Here is a 25,514-nt window from a genome sequence, read left to right on the forward strand (position 1 = left end):
TAGACTCCAAAGGAGAGTAAGGGGGTTGCCATTCCAGAAGTCCCCAGCAAGTAGGTCCTTGAGCTTTAGTGACCAAACTTCTTGTGCCAATCCCTGAAATGTCACTCTGGCCAGGGGATAGAGCGTGCTGGTTGTTGTAGGCAATCCCAGCCCTCAGGATGTGGGGATGGAGTAGGGCTCCCTGAAGCTGTGTGAGGGAGAATGGATGCCTAAACAATATGCAAAGTACAGAGGCAAGAGGCGGGAGTGCTTCCTGCAACCCCTGTTCACCAAGGTGAACTGGAAGGGTCCCCTGGGTACACTGCATCCCCCTTCCTGTCGCTGGTGCATTTACTGACCAGGTGTGTTGCACTCATGTGACTAAGGGTGGGGTTGCAGTCTGACCTCTTCCAGATGGTATATGGTTTCCTTTTGCTGCTGTAACAAAGCACCATAATCCAGTGGCTTCAAACAACACCCATGTGTTAAGGTTATGGAGCACAGGAGTCCCAAACAGGTGTTAGTAGGCTAAAATCCAGCTGTAGGCAGGACTGTGTCCTTCCAGGAGGCTCTAGGGGAATAACCATGTTCTTGCCTTTTCCAGCTTCTAGGAGCTGCCTGCACTCCTTAGCCCATGGCCCCTTCCACACTCAAAGCCAGCCATGGCTAATTGAGTCTTTCTCATACCACATCTCTGTGACACTCTCTTTGGCCTCCCTCTGTGACTTTAAGGACCCCTGTGACTGCATTGGGCACAGCCAGATAATCCCAGATAGTCTCCCTATCCAATGCCAGCTGATTAACCACCTTAATTTCTCTTTGACACAGTCACATGTCTCAGAGATTAGGCTGCAGAACTCTTTGGGTGGGGGCATTATCCTGCCTACCACAGGTGGGAAGAAACTTAATGCTGAGTCTAGCTGGGTTGCCCACTATGTAAATGGAGTTTTCTATTTGCCTATTTAAATACATCATCTCCTTTGTATTTTATGTAATCACCACCAGTGGAGAAGCAAAACACTTCCTATTAACATATGATGCTCCCTATTTAAATTCTGTAATGACTTACTTATGAGTACTAATTTGTTGCTTTCATCAAAGAGCAATTTGTGAAGAAATTAGCTTTCACAGTGAACAAATAATTGGGTACAACTGATGACAGTCTTGCCCAGTATATGTAAATTTTGTTCCTGTTTACTATTCTTACTTATCTTCTCCTATCTCGGGTTTTTTACAAAGTTCAATATAGATTCAGTTTTTGTAGTTATTATGTGGATTGCTTCCCATCATTCCTTCCCCTTAGCCCACAAGAAAAATTCACAGTTCAGCAACTAATTTTTGCGGTTTCATAAACACAGCAGACCATAACGTTTCCAGTAGTATACAATGTTCTCACCTGAAGCAATTTACCTGAAAATGTGGGCATGTCCAGTGTTTCTCTTGCTATAACTCAACAGGATGTATAATAAAAGAAAACTTCCAGGCAAGTGAAAACAAGTTCCTTAAATATAAGCAAAACATATGCTTTGCTTAACAAACGTACCTTTCTCAAGATTTTAATGCAATGTAACGGATGAGAATGAGTTTCAATGAATCGTGCCTCAGGGCTTCCATTTTAGAAATGTGTGCCATCTGGGAGAAGAGGATCTGTGAGAGTCTGCTTGGCCAGCTGTGTCAGGGGCCCCCAAACCACCCCCGGGCTTGATGATTCACAAAAAAACTCACAGGATTCAGGAGCTCGTGCTTTATGACTGTGAAAGAATACAGATCAAGGTCATCAGAGGAAAAAGCTGCACTGGGCAGAGTCCAAGCAAAAGCAGGCACAAGCTTCCAGGAGTCCCTCCCAGTGAGACCGTATGGAGACACACTTAATTCTCCCGGCCACCACGCATGACGACATGTGCAAAATATTGCCAGCCAGAGACGCTCACTTGAGCCTTGGTATCCGGGGTTTGCACTGTAATTCAGTCACATGGGCACTACAGTGTCTGCATGACTGGTCTTAGCTACTCCGTCTCTGGGCCCCACAAGTTCAGATTGATCCAGTGTGGCCTAGGGCCTCAGAAGGAGGTGTCAAGAGCTCAGAGGTTAGCCTCCAGGAGCCAGTCAAGGGCCAGTCCTCCTGAAACAGGCCATTGTTTGAAATGTGCAGGGTTTGAGCAACTGTGGTCTGCCGAGTTAGCTCTTTGCCTGCGTGTCAGATTACGTGACCTACGTCGTGTGGATATTGTGAGGCTTAGACAAATCAGTTGCCTTAAAAGATATGTGATGTTATGTAAAGAAGATATGTAAATGTCATATAATCACACCTGATTTCAAAAAGGAAAACAGAAATTATATCATGTTCTCAGCAGCAATAAAATTATGAAGTGAAACAAATGAATAGGTAGCTAAGTGGCTAGATTTGAAATGATTTGCTTGGCCTACCCAGAAACTGGCAAGGTCCCCACAGTGGGGACAGCTTTTGCCATGATGCCGGGGTGCATCACAGTATTAGGATGGTAAAAACACACAAACTTCCAGGAGCCAGACAGTGTGTGCTGTCCCCACATCTCCCTGGGCTCCTTCAACACAGGCTCCCAATCCAGGGAGAGGATGTGCCACAAACATAATAGGTCTCCATTTTAAGCTTTAAAAAAAAAAATACTTCCAAGATTTTATAAGTTAACTCCCCCCTACATTACATGTTAGCTACTACTCTCCTAATTTAACCCCTTCCATCCCATAACACCCTACCTCTGCAACAAATGTAGCCAGAGAGGCAGAGGGGGAGGCTCTTGGTGCTCACCATTTCATAATGACCGTTCAGTCCCTACCATCTTTGCATTAGCTCAGGCTGCCGTAGCAAAATACCACAGCCTGGGAGAATGAAACAGGAGAAAGTTATGTTTTCACAGGTCCAGAGTCTAGAAGCCCAAGACTAAGGTGTCAGCTGGGTTGGTTTCTCTTGAGGCCTCTCTCCTGGGTTTGAAGATGGCCACCTTTTTGCTCTGCCCTCACATGGGCTTTCCTCTGCCTGCCCCTCCCTGCTCTCTTCTTATAAGAGCAGCAGTCCCATCGGATGAGGACACCCCCCTTATGACCTCATTAACCTTAATTAATTAATTAATTAACCTTAATTACTTCTCTGAAGACCCTATTTTCTTTTTTTTTCTTTTTTTTTTTTTTAATTTTTTTTTCAACGTTTATTTATTTTTGGGACAGAGAGAGACAGAGCATGAATGGGGGAGGGGCAGAGAGAGAGGGAGACACAGAATCGGAAACAGGCTCCAGACTCTGAGCCATCAGCCCAGAGCCCGACGAGGGGCTCGAACTCACGGACCGCGAAGATCGTGACCTGGCTGAAGTTGGACGCTTAACCGACTGCGCCACCCAGGCGCCCCACTGAAGACCCTATTTTCAAATACACTCATGGGGCATGGGGCGCCTGGGTGGCTCAGTCGGTTGAGCATCCGGCTCTTGATTTCGGCTCAAGTCATGATCTCGCGGTTCATGGAATTGAGCCCCAAGTCCAGAGCCTGCTTGGGACACTCTCTCTTCCTCTCGCATCCCCAGCCCTTGCTCATGCTCTCTTACTCTCTCAAATACAGTCACACTGGGAATTCGTGCTTCACTATTTGAATTTGCCAGGCACACAGTTCGGTCCACAGCAATCTTCTTGATATTTCATGATCGATACCCCCACCAACTGAGACTGTAAAATTCCTGAACTCTCCAGCCACCCCACCCCTTTCAGCCCCCATGACATTTGAGCAGCAACAGCATCACTATATGAGGGCTTGCTACACACCAGGAACTATTCTGATTATATTATGTAAGGGTTTAATCCACATGTAAGGGTTCCAGAGACCCTGACAAACAGCCTTCCTCTTCCAGTCCCACAGTCTAAACCAGGGGTCAGAAAATGATTTCTGTACTGAGGAGATGGCAAATTTTGTAGGTGAGGTGGGCCATGCAGTTTCTGTCACAACCACTCTGCCATTGTAGCCTGAAAGCCGCCACAGAATGGGACTGTACTCCAATACAACTTTTTGCAAGAGTGCAATCCAAATTTCATATAGATTTCATGTGTCATAAAATCTTCTTCTTTTGATTTTTCTCAATCCTCTAAAAGCATAAAATCCATTCTTCTCTCTCATGCCAAACAGAAACAGGCGACAGGCCACGCTTGGCCAGCCAGGCCATCATTTGCCTGATCTAAACCAGTGGAGGAATGAAAGAGTAAAGCAGACAGAATAGCAAAGTATTGCCTTCTCGTTGACCTAGCCAACATGGTGTGGGCCAGGGAACTCCAGAATTCGATAGATGTACACAGTCTGCAGCACTGCACCCGGGGCCTCCCTGAGCTATGGCAGGTCTTTCTCGTTTATGGCAGATGGATAGCATAGTATGTGCACTTCCTGCAGGGAGATGTTCGGTGTCTTCTTTCAAAGTCACCAGTTAATGTAAATCTGAGTAGTGGAGAGAGTCAAGAGAGTTATCCTGGGGAACCTTGCTCATCGCAGGACCGAAAAGTCTCCCTGTCTCCCACCACCAACACCTCGAAACACCACTATAAGGCAGGAACTTTTTGTGCCTGTTTCTTACAGGTGAGGAAATCGAGGCACAGAGAGGTTGAGTCACAGCCAGGATTCCAGTCTAGGAGGCTGAATAGGAGCCCCTTTCTCTCTCTCTCTCTCTCTCTCTCTTTAGTTTATTTATTTATTTTGAAAGAGAGAGAAAGAGTACGAGCAGGGGAGGGGCAGAGAGAGAGGGACAGAGAGAATCCCAAGTAGGCTGGGCATTGTGAGTGCAGAACCCAATATGGGGCTTGAACTCACAAACTGTGAGATGGTGACCTGAGCCTAAACCAAGAGTAGGACACTTAACCGACTGAGCCACCTAGGCATCCCTGAGTAGGAACCCATACTCTTAACCACCTCACTGTATGCCTTTCATGTCCTTCTGCATTTACCATATATCAGAATGCTTGGCTATCTGGACTGTACAAGACAGACAAGGAAGGAGTACTCCACCTCCCTTTTTCCTGACTCTAACTGGCCTCAAGCAAAAGGAAAATGCAAGCTGTTCCCCACTTCCTTCTCCTTTGATGTTGGAGAGCAATCCATCATAAAGTTTTCTCATTTGGCCTACCATAATGAAATGCAGTGCCGGAAAAATCTTTCAAGGCTATAGACTAATGGAGAAGGGAGATAATTCAGTCTGCCTCGAAGACGATCTTCTCTATCTTTAACCTGCTCACATTCACTTACTGTAGTTTCACATTTATATATATGAGAAAACCATTCATTACTTCCTTATGATGTTCATCGTGCTTTTACATTCCTTTGAACTCTGTGAAGAAGGCAAGCAAAAATTAATGTCCTCATTTTTCAGAAGAGGAAATTGAGGCTATGTTCTTGGGGCTCCAGCTCACAAGGTCGATGGGGGCAATGAGACCAGACACTGTATTTGCTGTGACTCAGCTATGTCACACAGCTCTCACAAGTAAAATCATTCAACGTCAGTGGTGGATCTTTCCAGCTCCTCCTGTATATTCAGTAGACAGAAATAGTAGATAAATGGTTGAGAATTTTGTGAGTAAATAGATTTCCCAGCATGTACTTCTCGATCTAAAATGTTCACAATTTAATTTTTGAGTGGAAACAAATAAGATAAAACCTCTATGTAGGCTATAATTCCAAGTTTATTTAAAAACACTTATTTTTACTTTCTAACATATTTTTATAGTCTCTAAATCTTCTACATGGAAATTCTTTGTTTTTAATCTTAACATTTTTTATTATTTAAAGTTTTAAAATACAACTACAGACTTCATCAATCTAAAAAAAAAAAGTGGTAGGAAGAAAAACATTCTTTTAAATGCATACTCATAAGAAACAAAAAGAAATCCCCTGGGGGTCAGAAATGAAGATGAAACAAACAAAAGAAACAGAACCAGAACTTCACTAGTGGGGTTTGCTGGTCTGGGAAAAGTAGAGGCTTAGGTTTTGATACAATGAGAACAAAGAAACAATATCTTGGGCTGGGTCAGGTGACGGGTTAGAAATAAGGGCCCATTATAAAATCTGACCCCCAAAGAGCTACACTTTCAATTAAAGATTGGGAGACCTTATGCATTTTAGATATCTTTATCTTATAATCAATTTAGTATATCTTGGGTATCTATTTCTGGTATTTACTGTTTCTGCTGGCTCTTGCTTCTTCCTGTGAATTATGGACTAAGGTCATCTTTAACAAGGTTTTGTCTGAGAATCCTTTGAGGATTTCCCCAGGGATACCAAACAGCCCAAGAGAAAACAAACAAACAAAAAAACCCAGATACTGAAAAGTTAAGAGTCCTTCAACAAAACCATCAAGACTGATCACCTTAGAGTAAAGTGCACTAGTCAGAAAGCCATACCTATGCAGTCGCAATTTCCAACTGGCTCTGGGGTGCCACTTTTAAAAAAAAAATTGTTTAATGTTTATTTATTTTTAAGACAGAGAGAGACAGAGCATGAGCAGGGGAGGGGCAGAGAGAGAGGGAGACACAGAATCTGAAGCAAGATCCAGGCTCTGAACTGTCAGCACAGAGCCCGATGTGGGGCTTGAACTCATCAGCTGCAAGATCATGACCTGAGGGGAAGTCAGCCGCTCAACTGACTGAGCCACCCAGGGGCCCCTCTGGGGTGCCACATTTTAAATATGAATAAACAGCCAAGGAAGACATTTGAGGAAAGTCTCTACCATGCAAAATGAACATATAAAAAGAACTAGGAAAAATTAAAACAATACAAAGAGAAGGAAGCAATTTTTCAGGACAGAAGACAATATACTGCAGAAGAATAGGCTTTAAAATAAAAACACTCCATGAGAACAAACAGAAAGAACCCTTAAAAATTAAAAATATGCAGGGTGCCTGGGTGGCTCAGTCAGTTAAACATCTGACTTGATTTCAGCTCAGGGAATGATCTCATGGTTTGTGAGATCAAGCCCCACGCTGGTCATGGAGCCTGCTTAAAATTAAGAAAAATTAAATTTAAATTAAAAATATGGTAGCAAAAATTAAAAATTCAACTGAAGCATTTGAGGGTAGATTTGAGGTAATCTGCCAAAAAGTAGAATAAAAAGAAACAGATGAAACATATGAGAGGAATAATAAGAAAATTAAAAGGCCAATCCAAAAGGTCCAAAAGCCAAAATAAAAGAATTCCAGAAAAGGTGAATTGAGAAAATGAAAGGAAAAAAATTGCTAGATATAACTGAAGAAAAATTCCCCCAAACCAAAAGACATGAGTCTCCAGGTTTAAAACAATCCACCAAGTACCCAAAACAATGGATTTTTTTTAAAGCCTGTATCAAGGTACATCATTGTGCAGTTTCAGGGACTCATAGGTAAAGATTAGTTTCTGAAAGCTTTCAGAGGGGCAAGGGCACAAGGTCACATACAAGAGAGCAAGGAAGAAGATCACACTGGACTATTTAATCAGCAACACTGGAATGGAGCAGTACCTTCAACATTATTTGGTGTAATCATTGCAAACATAGCATTTAATACTTAGCCAAACTATCCATCAAGAATGAAAGTAAACTAATCACATTCTCAAACATACAAAACCTCAGGTAATTTTACTTCCACTGAACTTTTTCTTAGAAAACATATATATTTTTGACAGAACCATTATACCAAAATGAGAAGAAAGGGGAAGATGGCAGCCCAGGGAAAGAAGTGATCCAACACAGGATGGGGAAATTCCCCATTGACAATAGAGGGAGTTCTCCAGATTACGGTCATGTAGCAAGCATAAAAGCAAACGGTACAGGTGGGACCCAGAGGATGACAGTCCCCAAGAAGGAAAAAGTGAACTCAGTGGAATGCTACTTTTTTCTTACTTGAGATATAGTTCACATACCATAAAATTCAACCTTTAAAGTCTGAAGTTCACCGACATTTAGAATATTGACAACGTTCTGCATCTATCTGTCACCACTATCTAATTTGAGAATATTTTTATTTCCCCCCAGATAAGCCCCATGCACATTAGCTTACCTTTCTCTTCCTGTTTCCTCTTCTTCCCAGCCCTTACAGCCACTAATCTTTCTGCCTCTATGAATTTGCATATGCTGTATATATATACATATAAATTTTACACACACACACACCTTGAAGTATCTTCAAAGTTTATCCATGCTATCCGTACTTCATTCATTTTTTTTCAGCAGTGAGAGAACATATACATTTTATAAATTTGTTTAAGTTTATTTTTTTAATTTATTTTGAGAGAGAGTATGTGTGTGTGTGTGAGTGGAGGAGAAGCAGAGAGAGAGGGGGAGAGAGAGAATCCCGAGCAGTCTCCAGAGACCAACGCTAGGCTTGATCCCACACACTGTGAGATCGTGACTCCAGCCGAAACCAAGAGTCAAGCACTCAACCAGCTGAGCCACCCAGATGCCCCAAAGTGTTTTTTAAACTAATCTCTACACCCAGTGTGGGGCTCAAACTTACAACCCTGAGATCAAGAGTTGCACACTCCAGCAACTGAGCCAGCCAGGCACCCCAGTAGTTCATTCCTTTTTATAGCTGAGCAATATGCCATTGAATAGCTATCCCACATTCTGTCTATTTTTGTGCCATTCAGGTTATTTCTACTTTGGAGTTGTTATAAATGCTGCTACTATCAACAATGATGTACGAGTTTTTATATGAACTTACGTTTTCAGTTCTTTTGAATATGATGGAATATGTCTTATATTTGATCATGCTAAAAAGAAAAGTTTGGGAATGAATAAATGGTAGGTTCATAGAAAACTACTAAGCAAAAGAAAAAAAAACAGAAAAGAAAGATAAAGGGGAAGTTATTAACTAATTCCAAATGAAAACAAAAGGTTGTATAAAAAGGAAGTTTATTCATAGTGTACTACATGGCTTAGTAAACACTGTGTCACTGCAAACACAATATTTGTATGAATAGAGTAAAAATTATGATAGAACTACTTTGGGAGGAACAAAAGTAAGTGTGTGTGTGTATGTGTGTGTGTGTGTGTGTGTGTGTGTGTGTGTGTCAAGGATAGATATCCAGAAATTAAGTCCAGAAAATATTTAACACATCCTTTAATAATCAATAGAGTAAGAAAACAAAAACAAAAATAGCAATGAGGTAAGAGATTTGAAGACACTTAAGCTTGCTGTGATGGTAATTTGTAGAACCTTGCACCGAACAGTTAGAGAATGTCCGTCCTATTCAGGCACACAGCAATTGACCATGAGGCTCTAAGGCTGATTTTAACAAATATCAAACAATAGATACCATATGGGTAACTTTCTGACCAAAATGTAGGTTGGAAATCAGTAACTAACAATGTAACTGAAAAAAAATTGTCAGTTAAAAATTATAGTTTCAGCACACCCACTGTATTCATTTTCTGTGCTGTGTAACAAATTGACACAAACGTAGAGACTTGAAGTAGCACACACTTGTTATATCAGTTTCTGTGGGTGAGGATTCTGGACTTGGCTGAACTGGGTCCTCTGCTCAGAATCTTCCGAAGCTGAAAGATGTCAGTGGGGCCGCAACCCTTTCTGGAGCTCTGGTCCTCTTTCTAGCACCTGTGAGTGTTGTTCCTTGTGGAACAGTTCAGTTCCCTGTGGTTGTAGGACTGAGTCCACAGCTCCTAGAAGCCACTGCCCATTCTCTCCACAGCCAAGGCAGGTCACCTCACAACAGCTTACCTGTTAAAGGCCAATAGAAGGGTGTCTCCCACGGGTAAGACAGTCTCTCTCTCTCTCTCTCTCTCTCTCTCTCTCTCTCTCCCATAGTCTCTAAGTCTATCTCACTGGCTGTGATATGTTATAAGCATGGGATTACCAGCACTTCACTTTTGCCATATTCTCTTGGCTAGAAGAGAGTCCCAGCTCCTGCCCACATTCAAGGACAAGGGATTGTACAGGGCAGAGTACTAGGGGTGGAGATGATGGAGGCCATCCCAGAATTCCACTTACCACCCTCACTGATAGAATAAGAAATCATAGTGGTAATGAATAGACTTCACCCATAGCTAACTTATGAAATCTTTTATTGAAGAAAGATTTAATTTTAATAAGTCACATTCATCTACCTTTGTGGTTTGAGCATTTTGTGTCATCTTTAAGAAATTCTTTCCAACCCTGAAGTCATAAATATTTTATCCTGAAAGTATTAGGGCTTTGCTTTATACATTTAAATCATTAATTCAATTTATAATTTACTTATACATGGTCTGATATTTTTAGATTTTTTTCCAGACAACCTTTTTTTCAGCACCACTTATTGAATAATTAGAACTTTACCTGCTAATTTCTAATTCAGTCTTTGTTGTATGTGAAATAACATATAAGCATGGGTCTATTTCTGGGTCTTCCAGTCTGTTCCCTTGGTCTGTCCTTGTACCAATACCCACTGCCTTAATTAATATGGTTTTATGTTAGGGTTATCCGTAGAGGAAGCGCTCCCACCATGTTGTTCTTCCTTAGAGTGGTTTTGACTATTCTCAGACTTTTGTTATTCCATGTGAAGTTTAGATTCAGCTTGTTTTGTTTTATTAAAAATATATATATCAGAATTGGAACTGAAATTATAGCGTCTCTAGAAATTAATCTCCTTTAAATTGGATTTTCCCATTCATGTAGTTGGTATAACCAACCCTCTCTTTACTTAGGCCATTTATGTATTTCAATAAAGTCATAATTTTTTCCACCAAGGTATTACACATTTTTGGGTTAAATTTATCCCTAGGTATTTTATAGGTTTAGTTACCATCTATATACCTTTTAGTATATAAAATGTACTTCAAAAATAGCTTTTTTGTTATAAGTAGCAATGCAGTTGTTTATTGTTCTTGAATTCAACAATCTTGCTGAGCTTTTTCTAAATACTAATATTCTGAGTGTGGATTCTTTTGCTTTTTCGTCTCTATACAGTCATGTCATTTGCAAATAACTACAAGTATGCTTATTATTTCTCAATCTTTATACGTATTTCTATTTCTTGTATTACTACAAAAACCACAATATCTAATAATATGAATGCTGTCTTGTTCTATGAGATATAACATAACATATGGGTAGGATTTTGATAAATATCCTTTGCCCTAGGTTGCTGGGAGCTTTAAAAAAATCATAAATGGAAACAGAAGAAAAAGAAGTTATTTGGATTTGATGAAAATTTAAAAAAAAAATTTTGTGCATCAAAGAACACCATCAAGGGGCTCCTGGGTGGCTCAGTCAGTTGAGCATCCAACTCTCGATTTCGTCTTAGGTCATAACCCCAGAGTCATGGGATCGAGCCCCAATCAGGCTCCACACTGAGCATGGAGTCTGCTTAAGATTCTCTCTCTCTCCTTCTGCCCCTCTCCCCTCCTTCTTACTCTTTCCTTCTTTCTCTAAAACAAAAATAATCATAAAAATAATACAAAGAACAGTATCAAGAAAATGAAAAACAAAATACGTTTAAATCACATATTGGAAAGGGATTTGTATTCAGAATATACAAAGAACTCTCACAACTCAATAATAGAAAGGAAAAGAACCCAATTTTAAATGGACAAAGGATTTGAATAGACATTTCTGCAAAGATATACATACAGCCAGTAAGCACATGAAAAGATAGTCAATATTAGCCATCAGGGAAATGCAAATAAAAACCACAGTGAGATCACTTCACATTCACTAAGACGGCTAGAATGAAAAGGACAGACTAAAACAAGTGCCCTCAAAGATATGAAGGAATTCACTTCATACAGTGCTGGTGGGAATGTAAATTAGTGCAGCTGCTTTGGAAAACAGTCTGGCTGTTCCTCAAAAGGTTAAACGTAGAGTTGCTGTAGGATCCATCAATTCCCTTTCTGACAGTTCCACCTCTGAAAACCACGTCCACGCAAAAGCATGTGCGTACATGTTCATAGCAGCATTATTTGTAATGGGAACAACCCAAATGCCCATCAACTGATGAACTGGTAAACACAGTGTGGTCTATCCATACAATAAAGTAATATTCAGCAATAAAAACAATGCAGTGCCAATACAGGTTAAAACATGGATGAACCTTGAAGTCACTATGCTAAGTGAAAGAAGATAGTCACAAAAGCCCACACACAGTATGATTCCATCAGTGTGGGCAAAACAGACAACTCTAGAGATGGAGCGTAGATCAGCGGTTGCTCAGGATGTGGTAAAGGGTCAGAAATGAGGAATCATTGCTAATGGGCAAAGGGTATAGTGGGTAGGTGATGAAAATGTTCTAAAATTAGATAATGGTGATGGATGCCCAACTCTGAATATTCTGAAAACCCTCAATGGTGCACTTTAAAAGGGTGAATTATATATATATATATATATCAATAAAGCTGTAAAAAATTAAATTTCAGGGGCGCCTGGGTGGTTCAGTTGGTTAAGCGACCGACTTCAGCTCAGGTCATGATCTCACAGCTTATGAATTCGAGCCCCACATTGGGCTCTGTGCTGACAGCTCAGAGCCTGGAGCCTGCTTCAGATTTTGTGTCTCCCTCTCTCTCTGCCCCTCCCACTCATGCTCTATTTCTCCTTCAAAAATAAATAACCATTAAAATTTTTTTAAAAAATTAAATTTCAGGTAAACAACTATTCTCACATGACTATGTGTCATGCAGTATTTTAGCTGGCAACCCTAGTTAGGAGAATTACTAATTAGGAGAATTATATTGTATCATATCATATCATATTATATTTATATTAGAATTATATTCACCTGGAGAAAGAGTGATATCTAGAATACAAAGTACATCCTCACTGCCAGGTGACTCTTTCAATGAAAGCCAAGTCTTAGAAGAATTCTGTCACCATGGAAACACTTATTAGCAGGCAGTTACAAATACAGTCACGCTAACATTCTCATTATTTCCAACATCCCTTACACTGAAGGAGGACCCTCCACATTCTGATTTTGATGTCAGAAAACCTTCACCTCAGTCACTGCTGGACCCAGGCAGATGTATTGCCTTACTTCTGGAGCACAACTCCTATTGTCTTTGAGTGGTACCCCTAAGGTTGTGCAGAGTAGCAACAGGATTCCGGACAGTGGCTCCCAACTGGGGTCTTGCAGAATTGCACCCTTGACTAGATGCACCCCCCAGGGTGCAGGCTGATGTCTCACTTACCCAAACACACCTCTCACACAGCCAGTGCCAAAGTATGTTTTTACTGTTCATTTATTATTTATTTTGAGAAAGTGGGTGGGAGAGGCAGGAAGAGAGGGAGAGAGAGAATCCCAAGCAGGATCTTCACAGTCAGCACAGAGCCTGACGTGGGGATCGATCTTACAGAAGGTGAGATCATGACCTGAGCTGAAATCCAGAGCCAGACACTTAGCCAACTGAGCCACCTAGGCACCCGGTGTGCCAAAGTATTTTAAAGTAATTATAGATAGTGTAAAAACTTCAATGATAGACCCAGCCATGTGACTGCTCTTTTTAATTTTTAATAAAATTCTTGGTATTTCAGGCTTATGTTCTATCATCATTTTAATAAGTGAAAAACATTCTTTGAATGCAGAAAAAATATCGTCGACCCGGAAGACCCCCGATGTGCCCGGTTGACGCTCACTGGCCAGATGACTGCAGTGTCTCCAGAAGAAATAGAATTTGCCAAGCAAGCCATGTTTTCAAGGTTTGTATATGCTTTGAAGTTGGTTTGTCCAGAAATACACTGTAATAAAAAGCAGAAGTCAGGACTGTGCCATGTGATGCCTCTGAGGCAGTGATAGTGAAGGTCTGAGCTGTGATATCAGCAACATGCTGCAGGTGACAGCAGAGGCCAGGCAGACTGTCTTCCCGTGGCCTCACCCTGCCTTTAGACAGCACCCCACACTGAGGGATTCCAGGCGCTCTTCCCTGCGCACTTGCAACCCTCTACAACGCCCTGCCTTGGTATGGAAATAACCAGGGGCCCCTGGGTGGCTCAGTCAGTTAACATCCAACTCTTGGTTTTGGCTCAGGTCATGATTTCATGGTTCATGAGTTCGATCCCTGTGTCTGTCTCTGTGCTGACAGTGTGGAGCCTGCTTGGGATTCTCTCTCTCCCTGTCTCTCCCTGTCTCTCTCTGCCCCTCCCTGGCTTGTTCTCTCTCTCAAAAAATAAATAAACATTAAAAAATTTAAAAAATGGAGGTAAATAATTGAGGCTTTGTAGAGAAGTCCATAAAACAGACATTTTCATACATCCAGAAGTGAAAGAACACTTCTCAGTGTGGTCCTCTCACACCTACATCTGACCCACTGAGGATTCTTGCATAGACAGGCTTTCTGCCCCCACCCTCCTGCCCTGACCTGCTTAACTGAATCAGATTCTCTGGATGTAAGACTCAATCTAAATTTTAAAAGCAGGTCCCAGGAAATTAGCATTTCTACTAAAGTTTAAAAATCACCGCTGTAGGGATGAAAATGTGCCAGAGGGCAGACCAGTTAGCAGGAGGCGGGAGGCCCAGAGCTCGTGAAAGGTAAGGAGGGTGCCTGCTTGGAGGGGTGGTCTCCCATGGGTCAGGAGGGTGTCTGTGCAGGGAGGGCAGCAGGGAGTGGAAGCATGGGCTAGGAGCTGTGTGTGTCTTCCCAGAGGCACAGGCAATGAAAACAGGCAGATTCACAGTTCGTGTTAGTTAATGGAAGAGTAAGACGAAAGCTAATTGTAAGCTGCAGGAGCTACCCACACCCCAAAGGAGGTGGAAAGATTTTACATACAGGGGAACCATCAAATAAGTAAACACGGTAAGGACAGAGGAAGCCTGGTTTCTCACACCACAGGAAGGGGTTTTTTACACGTAAACAGAGAAAATGAGAGTGAACTCTGGAACTGGATTGCGATTGGATATATCAACATGAACGTGTGGTTTTCAGTACATAGATTGAGAAAAGAGCATAGGGGGGTGTGTGTGTGTGTGTGTGTGTGTGTGTGATTTATTTTTTAACTTCACTGTCCTCTTTTTTTAATGTTTATTTATTTTCTAGAGAGGGGGAGGGGCAGGGAGCGAGGGGGACAGAGGATCTAAAGCTAGCCCTGTGCGGATAGCAGAGAGCCTGATGTGGGGCTTGAACTCATGAACCCCATGATCATGACCTGAGCTGGTCAGACGCTTTACTGACTGAGCCACCCAGGCTTCCCGGCCCAGCTGTCCTCTTTCCTTCTAAACCCTCCTCTTTCATGTTATGATAGGCAGTGAGACTAGGTCAAAACCCTAGGGAGACCATTGGGTTCATTAAATTCATTCCGTACTTTCTGTAGGCACAGTGTTGCCGAATTTTCCACCACCATGTTACGAGGGTGCCTTTACCTCCTGCTTCCACTAACTTTATCTTTACCTTCTTTTAAACCCCTGCTGTCAGTCTCCTCCAGGTCCCTCCCCCTGCCACTCACTGCCCGGATGCAAAACCAGTGCCCCCTGGGATTTGTTATAGTTGCAGGTGCCTGGCTGCAAGTACAAAACGCGTTTGCTTAAAATAACAATAACAACAACCTTTTATCATCTTGGCTGCACAAATATTTGGAGTATTGGGGCATCACATCAGCTTATTTCCAACTTATTTCCAAATGGTTTAGGGGGGAAGAAATAGTTCATTGTACTGTACTTTTCAACTTCTCTATGAGTTTACGGTTATTTCAAAATAATTTTTTTATAAAAGGTCATCAGCCTATTATTGCATCTGCATTGTTGCAAATGTTCTTCCCAGTCTGCACTTGGTCTTCGAATTTTTATAACATTTTTAGATATGAGTAAAATTTTTATTTTTATGAAGTTTATTTTTTTTCATGTTTATTGATGTGTTTTGAGAGAGAGAACACACACATGCCAGTGGGGGAGGGGCAGAGAGAGAGAGAGAATCCCAAGCAGGCTCCAGCGTGGAGCCAGTCATGGGGCTTGATCTCACGACCGTGAGATCATGACCCGAGCTGAAATCAGGAGGCAGACACTTAACCGGCTGAGCCACCCAGGTGCCCCAATTTTTATGAAGTTTAAAAGAAGTGGGCTGGGGCACGTGGTGGGTCAGTCAGTTGAGCATCCGACTTCAGCTTAGGTCATGATCTCACGGTTCGTGGGTTCAAGCCCCACGTCAGGCTTTGCACTGACAGTGCCTGTGTTTAGGGTTACACGTGAGAGAGAGAGCAAGTCAGTAAGCAGAAGGTGGAACGTGATGTTCCCTGTCCACTCTGTCTGACTCTCAACTTGGTTCAACACTTGTAAGCCTGCTGCAGGAATGGAAATCTCCCCCTGAGCAGATTTGTTTCGGAGGCCCACAATTCTTTTGACGTCTCACAGAGACAGAGATGCATAACGCCTTTCTTTATGTTTCCTGATAACAGCAACCGGCATTCACTGAGCACTTGCTCTGTGCAGGTGCTTTTTGTGTGCAGAGTTGTTTGCTCCCCCCACAGCCCCACAATCAGAGCACCGTCACTGTCGGCCCCCCTGACGGTGAGGAGACCGGGGTTTGAGAGGGCAAACAGCCCATGAAGCACCACAGCTCATCAGCAGCCTGCCTGGGATCCGAACCAAGGAGCCTGGGGCAAGACTGGGCTGCCCCTCTGTGGAGATGGCAGTTTCCTGCCTTCCTAAGGCTGCCCCAGTCCCCATCCTTGGCTCCCTGGCATCCGCCTCTGGCTTCAGCCCAAATGAGGCCTGGAGTCTGAAGGGCTGGATGACCTGCCCAGTGATACGCCGACTCTGGAGCAGTGCCCTGGGAGGGACACCCCCTGATAAGAGCAGCTGTGTCATGACCTCTCCTTTATTTCTGCAGACACCCAGTTCTGAGGAAGTGGCCTCGTCAGTATGAATGGTTCTTTATGAAGATGAAGATAGAACATATCTGGCTTCAGAAATGGTATGGTGGAGTATCCGACATTTCAAGGGAGGAATACTTCAAGGCAGTTCCAAGAAAGGCCTGATGCAGTAAGAGGAAAGCGCTCGGTGTTTGCGTGAAATGAAAATCTTTTAAGTGCTGCTGCCGATGGCGACTGACCGCTGACTCTTCGTTGCCAGGGTTCGCAGCAGCCCTGTCATCCTCACAGCAGAACGAGAGAGGGTGGCCAGGGAACCCTGTGCCAGACTGGATATTAAAGTGGTCATTTGCAAACTCCCAATCCACATCGGTACTCACATATATAGCCTTTGTTCATATCGTATTCACACCCGTCTCACCGACTTGAGAAACATTGTTGGTTGTCAAAGTGACATGTTGAGACAGTTGCCGTTCCATTCCTTAGGACAAAAAAAAAAAAAAAAAAAAAAAGGTATGTGCAATGTGATTGCACTGTATTGTGAGAGTGTTTTTGTTGCTTGCTGTGCCCAAAGCAGTCTTGATTCGAAACTCACTGCAACCATGAAGGAACTAAGTGCATCACACGGTCAGTCTTGAGTTTGGGGTGAGCATGCAGGACTGTTTGTCTCCGGATTATCCATCGCCATGTACTGAACTGCAGGTGCACTATGAAGTCACATTTGCTAGAATGTATCGGTTACTTATGAAGCTTTGGTCGCGCTGTAACATGAAAATGGCATGAGAACACAGAGTCTTGTGCGCAGCCCTATCTGTGTAAACAGGCCATGGGGATACACTAATGAGGTGGGACAGCCTCAGCAACAAGCTCTCCAGACCCCCACTGCTAGTGCTTCTGACAGAGGGGTCCCTTCTCTCAGGCATGAGGTGTGGCATCCAAAATAAGAAGTGTCTCGTTCTGTGGTATGTGGAGAGGAGAGGGGAGAGGCTGAAGAGGGGAAGGAAACAGGACAAAGTGTAAGAAGAGGAAGCAAAGAAGTCAGTAATTGAAAGCACACTCCCTGCCCAGCTTTAGACCAGGCCCTTGGCAAGATCATCTCATTTAAGCCTTATAACCAGTGAGATTCACATCATCATTGCTACTTACAGATGAGAAAACTGAGGCTCAGAGAGGCTAGGTCCATGCCCCAAGACCTGACTCCAGAACTCACTGCGCACAATGGATAGAGTGGTACTTAGATCATTTCCAATCTTGAGAAAAAGACAAGAGAGTTACTGAAATGCACAGGTACTCATTGAATCGGCAAAATCAGTAAAGCGATGACTAGCCTGCCTATGATGATTTGTCACTGTTAACTACCAAAACAAACAAAAATTCATCTCTGAAATTTGGTTGTTACTACAGATTTAAAATGTTTCTACAAATTATGTGCAGGAGCTCCTGGTTTTTCAAGAAACTACATTGTACCTGAGTACACATCTAAGGCCTCTAAGGACCTATGTGTATATATCCAAGGCCTCTTATATTGAAGTCTATAAAGCATCAAGCAGTACCCCATTTTCTGTCTTTTCATAATGGCCATAAACCCTCTCTGGTGGGTTAGGTACATCGTATAACATAAAAACGCAACACTATATATAGGAAATATACATTTTTAAAATAAGTAAAAATGTTATTAATGATCATATTTTTGTTTAAAAAATTAAGACATGAACAGAGTTTGAGACGTCAAAATATTTTTAAGTGCCTTTTACTAAAAGCATAGTAAGATGCACAGAAGTGTTTATTTGTCGAAAGTCAATTCTCAGAAGAGTTCCTAACAATAGCAATTTCTAATATATAAGAATAAGGTAATTTTGATGGTATTTCATACTTCTGAGTTTAAAATTACTGCTATCACCAATTTAGAGGTAAGAGGGCACAACTGGAAGGACATACCACATACTCCATAAGTCAACCTCACACCTTAATTCTTTGAGCATCACTACCTCCTGGTTCTGTCTTATGAATAATATTCCTATGCTAAGTTTGCTTTTATAAGCAGTTTCCACTTAGCTCATTAAAGGCCTCTCTGTTGCTTCAAGGGACTTTGCAGTGTGGGTGCCATTTATAACCACTGATGAATGTTATCAGTTATTTATCCAAATTATAGGAAATGAACTCTAGACAGGTTGGATGATAAGAAAAGTGTTGAAAATGCACTTGTTTGAGAATGATGGGCCTCATTCAGGCCAGTGCATTTTAGCAAATCTCCAGACATTTACACTGATAAAAATGTTTAAGGCTGTACCAGAAGTTCTACACATGGCAATAAAGCAAGAAAAAGAAATTAAGTGCATATGATTGGAAAGAAAGAAATAAAAATATCTCTGTTTACATATGACATGATAGAAAATTCCAAAGAATCTGTTAAAAAGAAAAGAAAAGAAAGAACTCGTGGGTTCAGCAAGATTTCAGAATATGAGATCAGCACACAAAATATAATCATATTTCTAAATATTAAAGATGAACAAAGTAGAAACAAAAATTAAAAGCATAATATCATTTATAATCACTCTGAAGAAAATAAATACTTAGGTATAAATTTATCAAAACATGTATAAGATCTAAATGCTGAAAATTAAAAGATACTAATGAAGAAATCAAAGATCTAAATAAATGAAGAGATATACCATGTTCATGGATTGGGAGACACAAAATAGCAAGGATGTCAGTTCTCCCCATATTTATCTATAGATTTAATCCAATTTCTATCAAAATCTCAGCAAAGTTTGTAGACATATTCAAGTTTATTCTAAGAGTTCCAAGACATAGGCCTTGGAATAACTAAAACAATCTTGTAAAAGAAAAATAAGTAGGAGAAATCACTCTATTCAATATAAAAACTTATTATGTAGCTATAGTAATCAAGATAGTATGGTATTTATTGATGGAGGCACAGACACATACATCAATAGAACAGGATAGAAAATCTAGAAATAGATCCACACAAATATACTCAGTTGGGTATACTCCCTGTTCAATGGAGGGAGAATAGTCTTTTCAATAAATGTGTTAGAGCAATGGGATATCCACAGGCAAATAACCTCAACCTACCTGTCACACCTTGTATAAAAATTAACTCAAAATGGATCATAATTCTAAACATAAAATGTAAAACTATAAAATTTTTTTAAAAAGTAGAAAATCATAGGGACCTAGGGTTAAGCAAAGAGTATTTTCACACCAAAAAGCATAATCCATAAAGGAAAGTTGGATAAATTGCACTACATCAAAATTTTAAACTTTTGCTCTGAAAAAGACCCTGTTAAGGGAATGAAAAGACAGGCTATATACAGACTGAGAGAAAGATATTTGCAAGTCATTTCCAACAAAGGACTGGTATCTAGAATATATGGAGAACTCACAAAAACTCAACAGTGTTTTTAAAAAATCCAATTAAAAAATGGAGAACATATACAGACTTTTCACTGAAGAGGATGTACAAATGGCAAATAAGCTCATGAAAAGATACTCAATATCGCTAATCATTAGGGAACTGCAAATTAAAACTGCAATGAGATACCACTAAGCACCCATCAAAATTGCTAAAAATGTAACAACACCAAATAATAGTAAGGATGCAAAGAAACTGGATCAGTTATATAGCTGAGGGGAATGAAAATGGAACAGCCACTCTGAAAAACCATTTGGCAGTTTCTTATAAAATTAAACATGCAGCTGCCACACCACTCAGCAATTGCACTGTTGGGCATTTGTCCCAGAGAGGTGAAAACGTATGTTCACACAAAAACTTGTACGTGAATGTACATAGCAGCTTTATTCATAATATTCAAAAACTGTAAACAACCAGATGTCCTTTAATGGGTGGCTGGTGAAACATATGATACATCCGTGCCATGGAATACTACTCAGCAATAAAAATAATTTCTCATACAAGCAACAGCTTGGATGAATCTCCAGAGTATTATGCTGAGTGAAAAAGTCAATCCCACAAGGTTACATACTGCAGAATTCCATGTATACAACATTTTGAAATGCAAAATTCTAGAAATAGAGAACAGATTAGAGTTTGCTAGGGAGGAGGGTGGAGAAGGAGAGAGGTGGGTAACACACAGGATCCTTGGGATGGAACATTCTATATCTTGACTATACCGGTATGAAAATCCTGGTTGTGATATCGTATAGTTTTGCAAGATATTACCATTGGGAGAAGCTGGGTAAAAGGCAGACAGGATCTCTTCGTATCATTTCTTACAACTGCATGTGAATCTACAATTTCTGCAATTATCTCAGAGTAAAAAGTCTAATACAAATAAAATTGATGGCTTACCTTACTTAATAAGGCATTTATGCTACATCTTGTTAGTCCCCAATGAAATGAAGAACTGAGCCATGTGCCAAAATCTAACAGAACAGACAACATTAGTTTACTTTTGTCAACCATCAACCTATGCATTTGTGAAAGTGATAGAAGATTTAAGTTTTCTAAATGTACTCAATTTAACACTGAATACAAATTAATAAGAATTCAACAAATCTCTGTATTGGTTTTACATGGGACATTTAGAAGGGGACAATATCTTCAAGTTTCTGACATAAGCATGTTGAGTAAGCTATAGGTGCATATAGGAATCCAAGTCTCCACATACTGATTCTCCACTGATATTTATAACAAAGAACTATATTTCCATGAATCTTCCTGAAATATTCTTAAATATTCTAGGAAAGTATTCTTCTTCTGTTTCTGTGAATAGCTATCCTGATCCCCACGTTTATTTACAGTGATTGTACAAATCTATGATGGTGACACAGAGAGTATAATTCTGATGTTACTTGCTTCAATATACCTTGTATATGTTGATTCATTATAAAAGAGTTATTCTTTGGTTGAAATGTATTTCTACAATTTTTCCAGAAAATCTGTATTTCATTTTCAATAATTTAGCCATCAAATTCTGTTCTGAAAATAAAACTTCTCTGGAATAATTTATTGATGCATATTTGATTGCTATAACAGCAATTATAAAACTTGAATTATAACAAAGCTATGGTTTGTCTATGTTATGTGATGCATGTGGAGTGTGAAATCTATTTTCAACACTAGATATGTCTATTTAACCAAAGACTATTTCATTCTTGACATGATTCTCGTGCTCAATTAAATAAAATTATGATATTTATGTACAGTCCTTTCATATAATATTGCAAATTGACATTACTGTATTTCTAAGAAAATAGATGCTATTAGAATAAATCAGCAGTTAAATTTCCTATAGAAAGGAAAGAATCTGCAGGGGAGCTTTGTTGATGTGATTTTTTTAAGGCTCTAAGTACAATGCACTTCATTGGCAGACTTGAAAATGCTGATGTAGCCACACTTTGGTGTTGCCACTCTTAGAAGTATTTGCCATTTTTAGCATACTTGTTGTTCCCAGACTTCAGGGCTATGAAAAAGCTCCCTTTCACTGCTGAGAAAACATGCCTAAGGAGTCCCACATGGAGTGTGCCAAAAAATGACAAGCTCACAAGAATGATCAACCCTGCAGCTTCCATAGACCACCCACCACTATTCTGGCTTCCCGGAGATATTCTTGTTCTCCATTTAGTAACCAGTTGGCCAATTTACCCACGATTGAAGGTTCTCCAGGACATAGGTCTTTCAGTGGTGGAGTCCAGAAAGTCTGGGCAAACTGAGATGGATTTGTCACCCACCTGCATTCGACCTCAGGCCCCCATACCCTGAGCAAGTCTCCTGCACTGACCCGCCTCTGAAACTGTGCATTCAGACCTTGAACCACACCCTCTCTCCTTTAGCCTCCTGTCCTTCTGCCAGAACCCTGAGGTTCTTTATTCTCAGCATCTGACTCCCTTACTCAAGAAGGTGACCACAACATGTAGGATTACATGGAGAACAAGGCCCTGCCCTCAGCAAGTTTATGTTTTGTAAACAATAAGTAAACAAGCAAGTTTTTAAGCCAGGTAATCTGGTAATGTCTGTAGATTCTCTCCAGCACTTCGGCCAGTATCCCCAATATCCCCACTGTTTTCTGTTGGAACCACATGTCAAAACCCTGCCCTGGAAAAATTCACTGTCCGTCTCTGCAGCCAAGTGTTAACAGGGAAAACCACAACCACACAATTGGTCACACCGTAGATCCAGGGTCCACATCCTCACCTGGGCCCTCCACGCTGCCCAAATCCCCCTCGGGTGTTTCCCATTCTCTTAAGCAGCTGTCAGACATCTCCACAGTCCAGCCCTGGGAGCCCACACCCTTGTTCCCCTCCCAGAGAACTCTGAACCCTTGCGATGAGCACTCCCTCGCCTCCTTTCAAAATGTCCTATTCCCCTTCCCTTCTCCTCGCCCAACAGCCTCCCCTGCTGCAAGGTTTCCCAGCACTGCTGCGGGATGCAGTCCTGAGCAAGGACAGGCGTTAGCGGGGTAGAAGCCAGCACCACGGAACAGAGCGAGATGAGGAGGGAGCTTCCGGTGTTCTTTAAACGTGGCTGGTATGCGGCGTCATGGGAAGTAAACCAGGGAAAGAAGGAAGTGAAGTCAGGAGAGGCTGATGCAGGGAGAAGCTGGACTAGCTGTAAGGGGACCCAGTGAAGCAAAGAATAGCTGTGTTAACCTTAAAAATAAAACTGTCAAAGTTTAAAATAGTTTAAATTTTAGTTTGATAGTTTGATAGTTTAATAGTTTAATTAGTATCAAACTAATAGTTTGATAGTTTAAAAATAAACTATCAAAAATGGGTTTATTCAGAAATAAAGAATGGCAGCTCGGAACAAGCAAGCCATGGCAAAATTATAGGCAAACCCACAACACAACACAAAGGACAGGACCTGTCATTCATAGAGGAGTGGGAGAAATGGGGGGGGGGCGGGGGAGGGGGTTTGTTTTAAACGAAATAGTCACAGGTGTAAACTGGGAGTTCAAAGTGCCGTGGCTTTTCATTGGCTGAGTTGTGACAGTCTCTCATTGGCTGGGCTGTTGGAGAGGTGAGGAGAGAACCCTTCCTCCCTCCTCGACCCTGAAGCCCCTGAAGCCGTAGCTAACTCAAGTATCTACGTGCAAAGGTAAGTGTTCCTGTTGGGTCTGCAGTTGACAACCAGTGGTAGGGCGTTAGAGCTCCCCCTGCTGGCCTCCTCACGCCATTTTAAACGAGGTTTCCTTTTACCAATTTTCACAGCTGCGGAGCCAACTGTACTTAAGCCAACCCGAGGGAAGGCCGAGTCACTATAAATAGGCAGATGTGTGAGCTAGTGCTCTCTAGAGCTGAGCTGTCAGTGATGATCAAGGCCAGGCTGTGGCTGTGGGAGAGGCAGCTGGGGTGACCAGAAGATGGTGGGTAGGGTGAGCCAGATGCCTTGGACAGTGAATGAACAGTAGGCAGGAGATGGGGCGGTGCCAGCAGAGGGGAGGGAAAGAGGGGCACCTGAGCCCACTGGTGGTGCCCACCATCTTATTGTCGACGCTTGCCGAGACTAACTTCAAGTGGTGAGCTTTAAAGGAGCGGGGCTGTTTTGTCTTCTTTTAGTAGAGGAGTAATGATGGGTAAAGCACTCCTAACATAGCCTTTGAAACCATTGTTTCTCAGCTTTGTGAATTCGGGAAACGAGTGAATTTCTTGAATCTCAGTTTCTTCATATGCAACGTAGGGAAATTATAAAGTGCCTGGCTCATCATAAGGGTTAAAGAGATGGTGGCATCATGTCTTGTGATTTTCACATTATATATTAGTCATTTGTTTATGTGTCAGACTCCTCCTGTGACCTACTTGAGGGGGCTGATTTCACACCGTGCCCTGTTTATGGCTCACGGTAAGTGCTCAACAAATGTTTTGGCAAGAATGGATGAATTATCTGTGGGCTTTGGGCCAGAGCCCCTACCCAGGTCACATGGGTACCTTTCACTGACACATTTCCTTTATTCCTTCTCCTGCTGTGACTCACCTCCCTAGCCTTCTTGCCCCTCACTGAAGTCTTGCATCCTCCCGACCACTTCCAGATAAACTGCTGACCCTATCTGAGCTTCCCACGCTACTTCTGGCTTCCAAACCTGTATTTTCACTACACCCTGGCAAGGAATCGCTCCGCCACCTGGTGGCTATATCCGGGAACTTCAACTTTCTCAGAACCTGGAATCCTGGGAGAAAATCCCAAATTCAGAATGCAGCATCTAGGCCAGAGAGAAACTGTGGTCCTGAGCCACCTATAATGACTGTGGTGTACATACATTCACACCAAACTCTCCCCTTTGAAAACATACACACAAACGTAAATGTTTTCCCCGCACATGATGACAGGTCACAATACTTTGTGACATTTTGATAGTGATTTTTTACTAAATATTTAATTATTTCAATTATTTTAAATTATTTCTAAAATAATTACTTAATTACAGAAATTCTTGGAATTGAACTCTTGCTACAAGCTAGGCATTTTACATACTTAAAAAAATCTCATTTAGTGTTTGTATCTGTCCTGCAAGGAAGAAAATGCTTCAGTGTTCCATGCGGAAACCTGTACCTCAGCAAGCTCTTCAGATGTGCACACTCCTGGGGACCTATGGGTACTAAAGCCAGGACTGTCTGACTCCAACCTCCTCTCCCTCTTCTCAGTGCTGTACAGTTTTTCTGGAAGGACCCAGCCATCTCTATATAGTTTTCCTTCCATTCTCCACCAGGGTGAGTGGCTGTCCACGCTGCTTCCAGCAGATGCAAGCACCATGAATCAGTGGAGCATTTCCTGAGTGCCAGGCCTTCTACGAGC

At 41.6% G+C, this 25,514-nt stretch overlaps 1 protein-coding gene across 1 annotated transcript in view; it reads left to right on the forward strand.

The window, feature by feature from the left end:
- The window catches only part of CREG2 (cellular repressor of E1A stimulated genes 2), a 32,086-nt gene extending 15,099 nt beyond the window's left edge, over positions 1 to 16,987 (forward strand). Inside the window, exons 3-4 of the mRNA XM_047069539.1 lie at positions 13,526 to 13,639; positions 16,759 to 16,987. Coding sequence (XP_046925495.1) covers positions 13,526 to 13,639; positions 16,759 to 16,906 — 262 coding nt within the window. The 3' untranslated portion in view covers positions 16,907 to 16,987. The remainder of the gene's footprint in view (positions 1 to 13,525; positions 13,640 to 16,758) is intronic.
- The last annotated feature ends 8,527 nt before the right edge of the window (positions 16,988 to 25,514 follow it).

This window comes from Lynx rufus, unplaced genomic scaffold, assembly GCF_022079265.1.
Source record: "Lynx rufus isolate CCGP_SWC_20201006 ecotype Redwood Valley unplaced genomic scaffold, mLynRuf1.p SCAF_8, whole genome shotgun sequence".
NCBI lineage: Eukaryota > Metazoa > Chordata > Mammalia > Carnivora > Felidae > Lynx > Lynx rufus.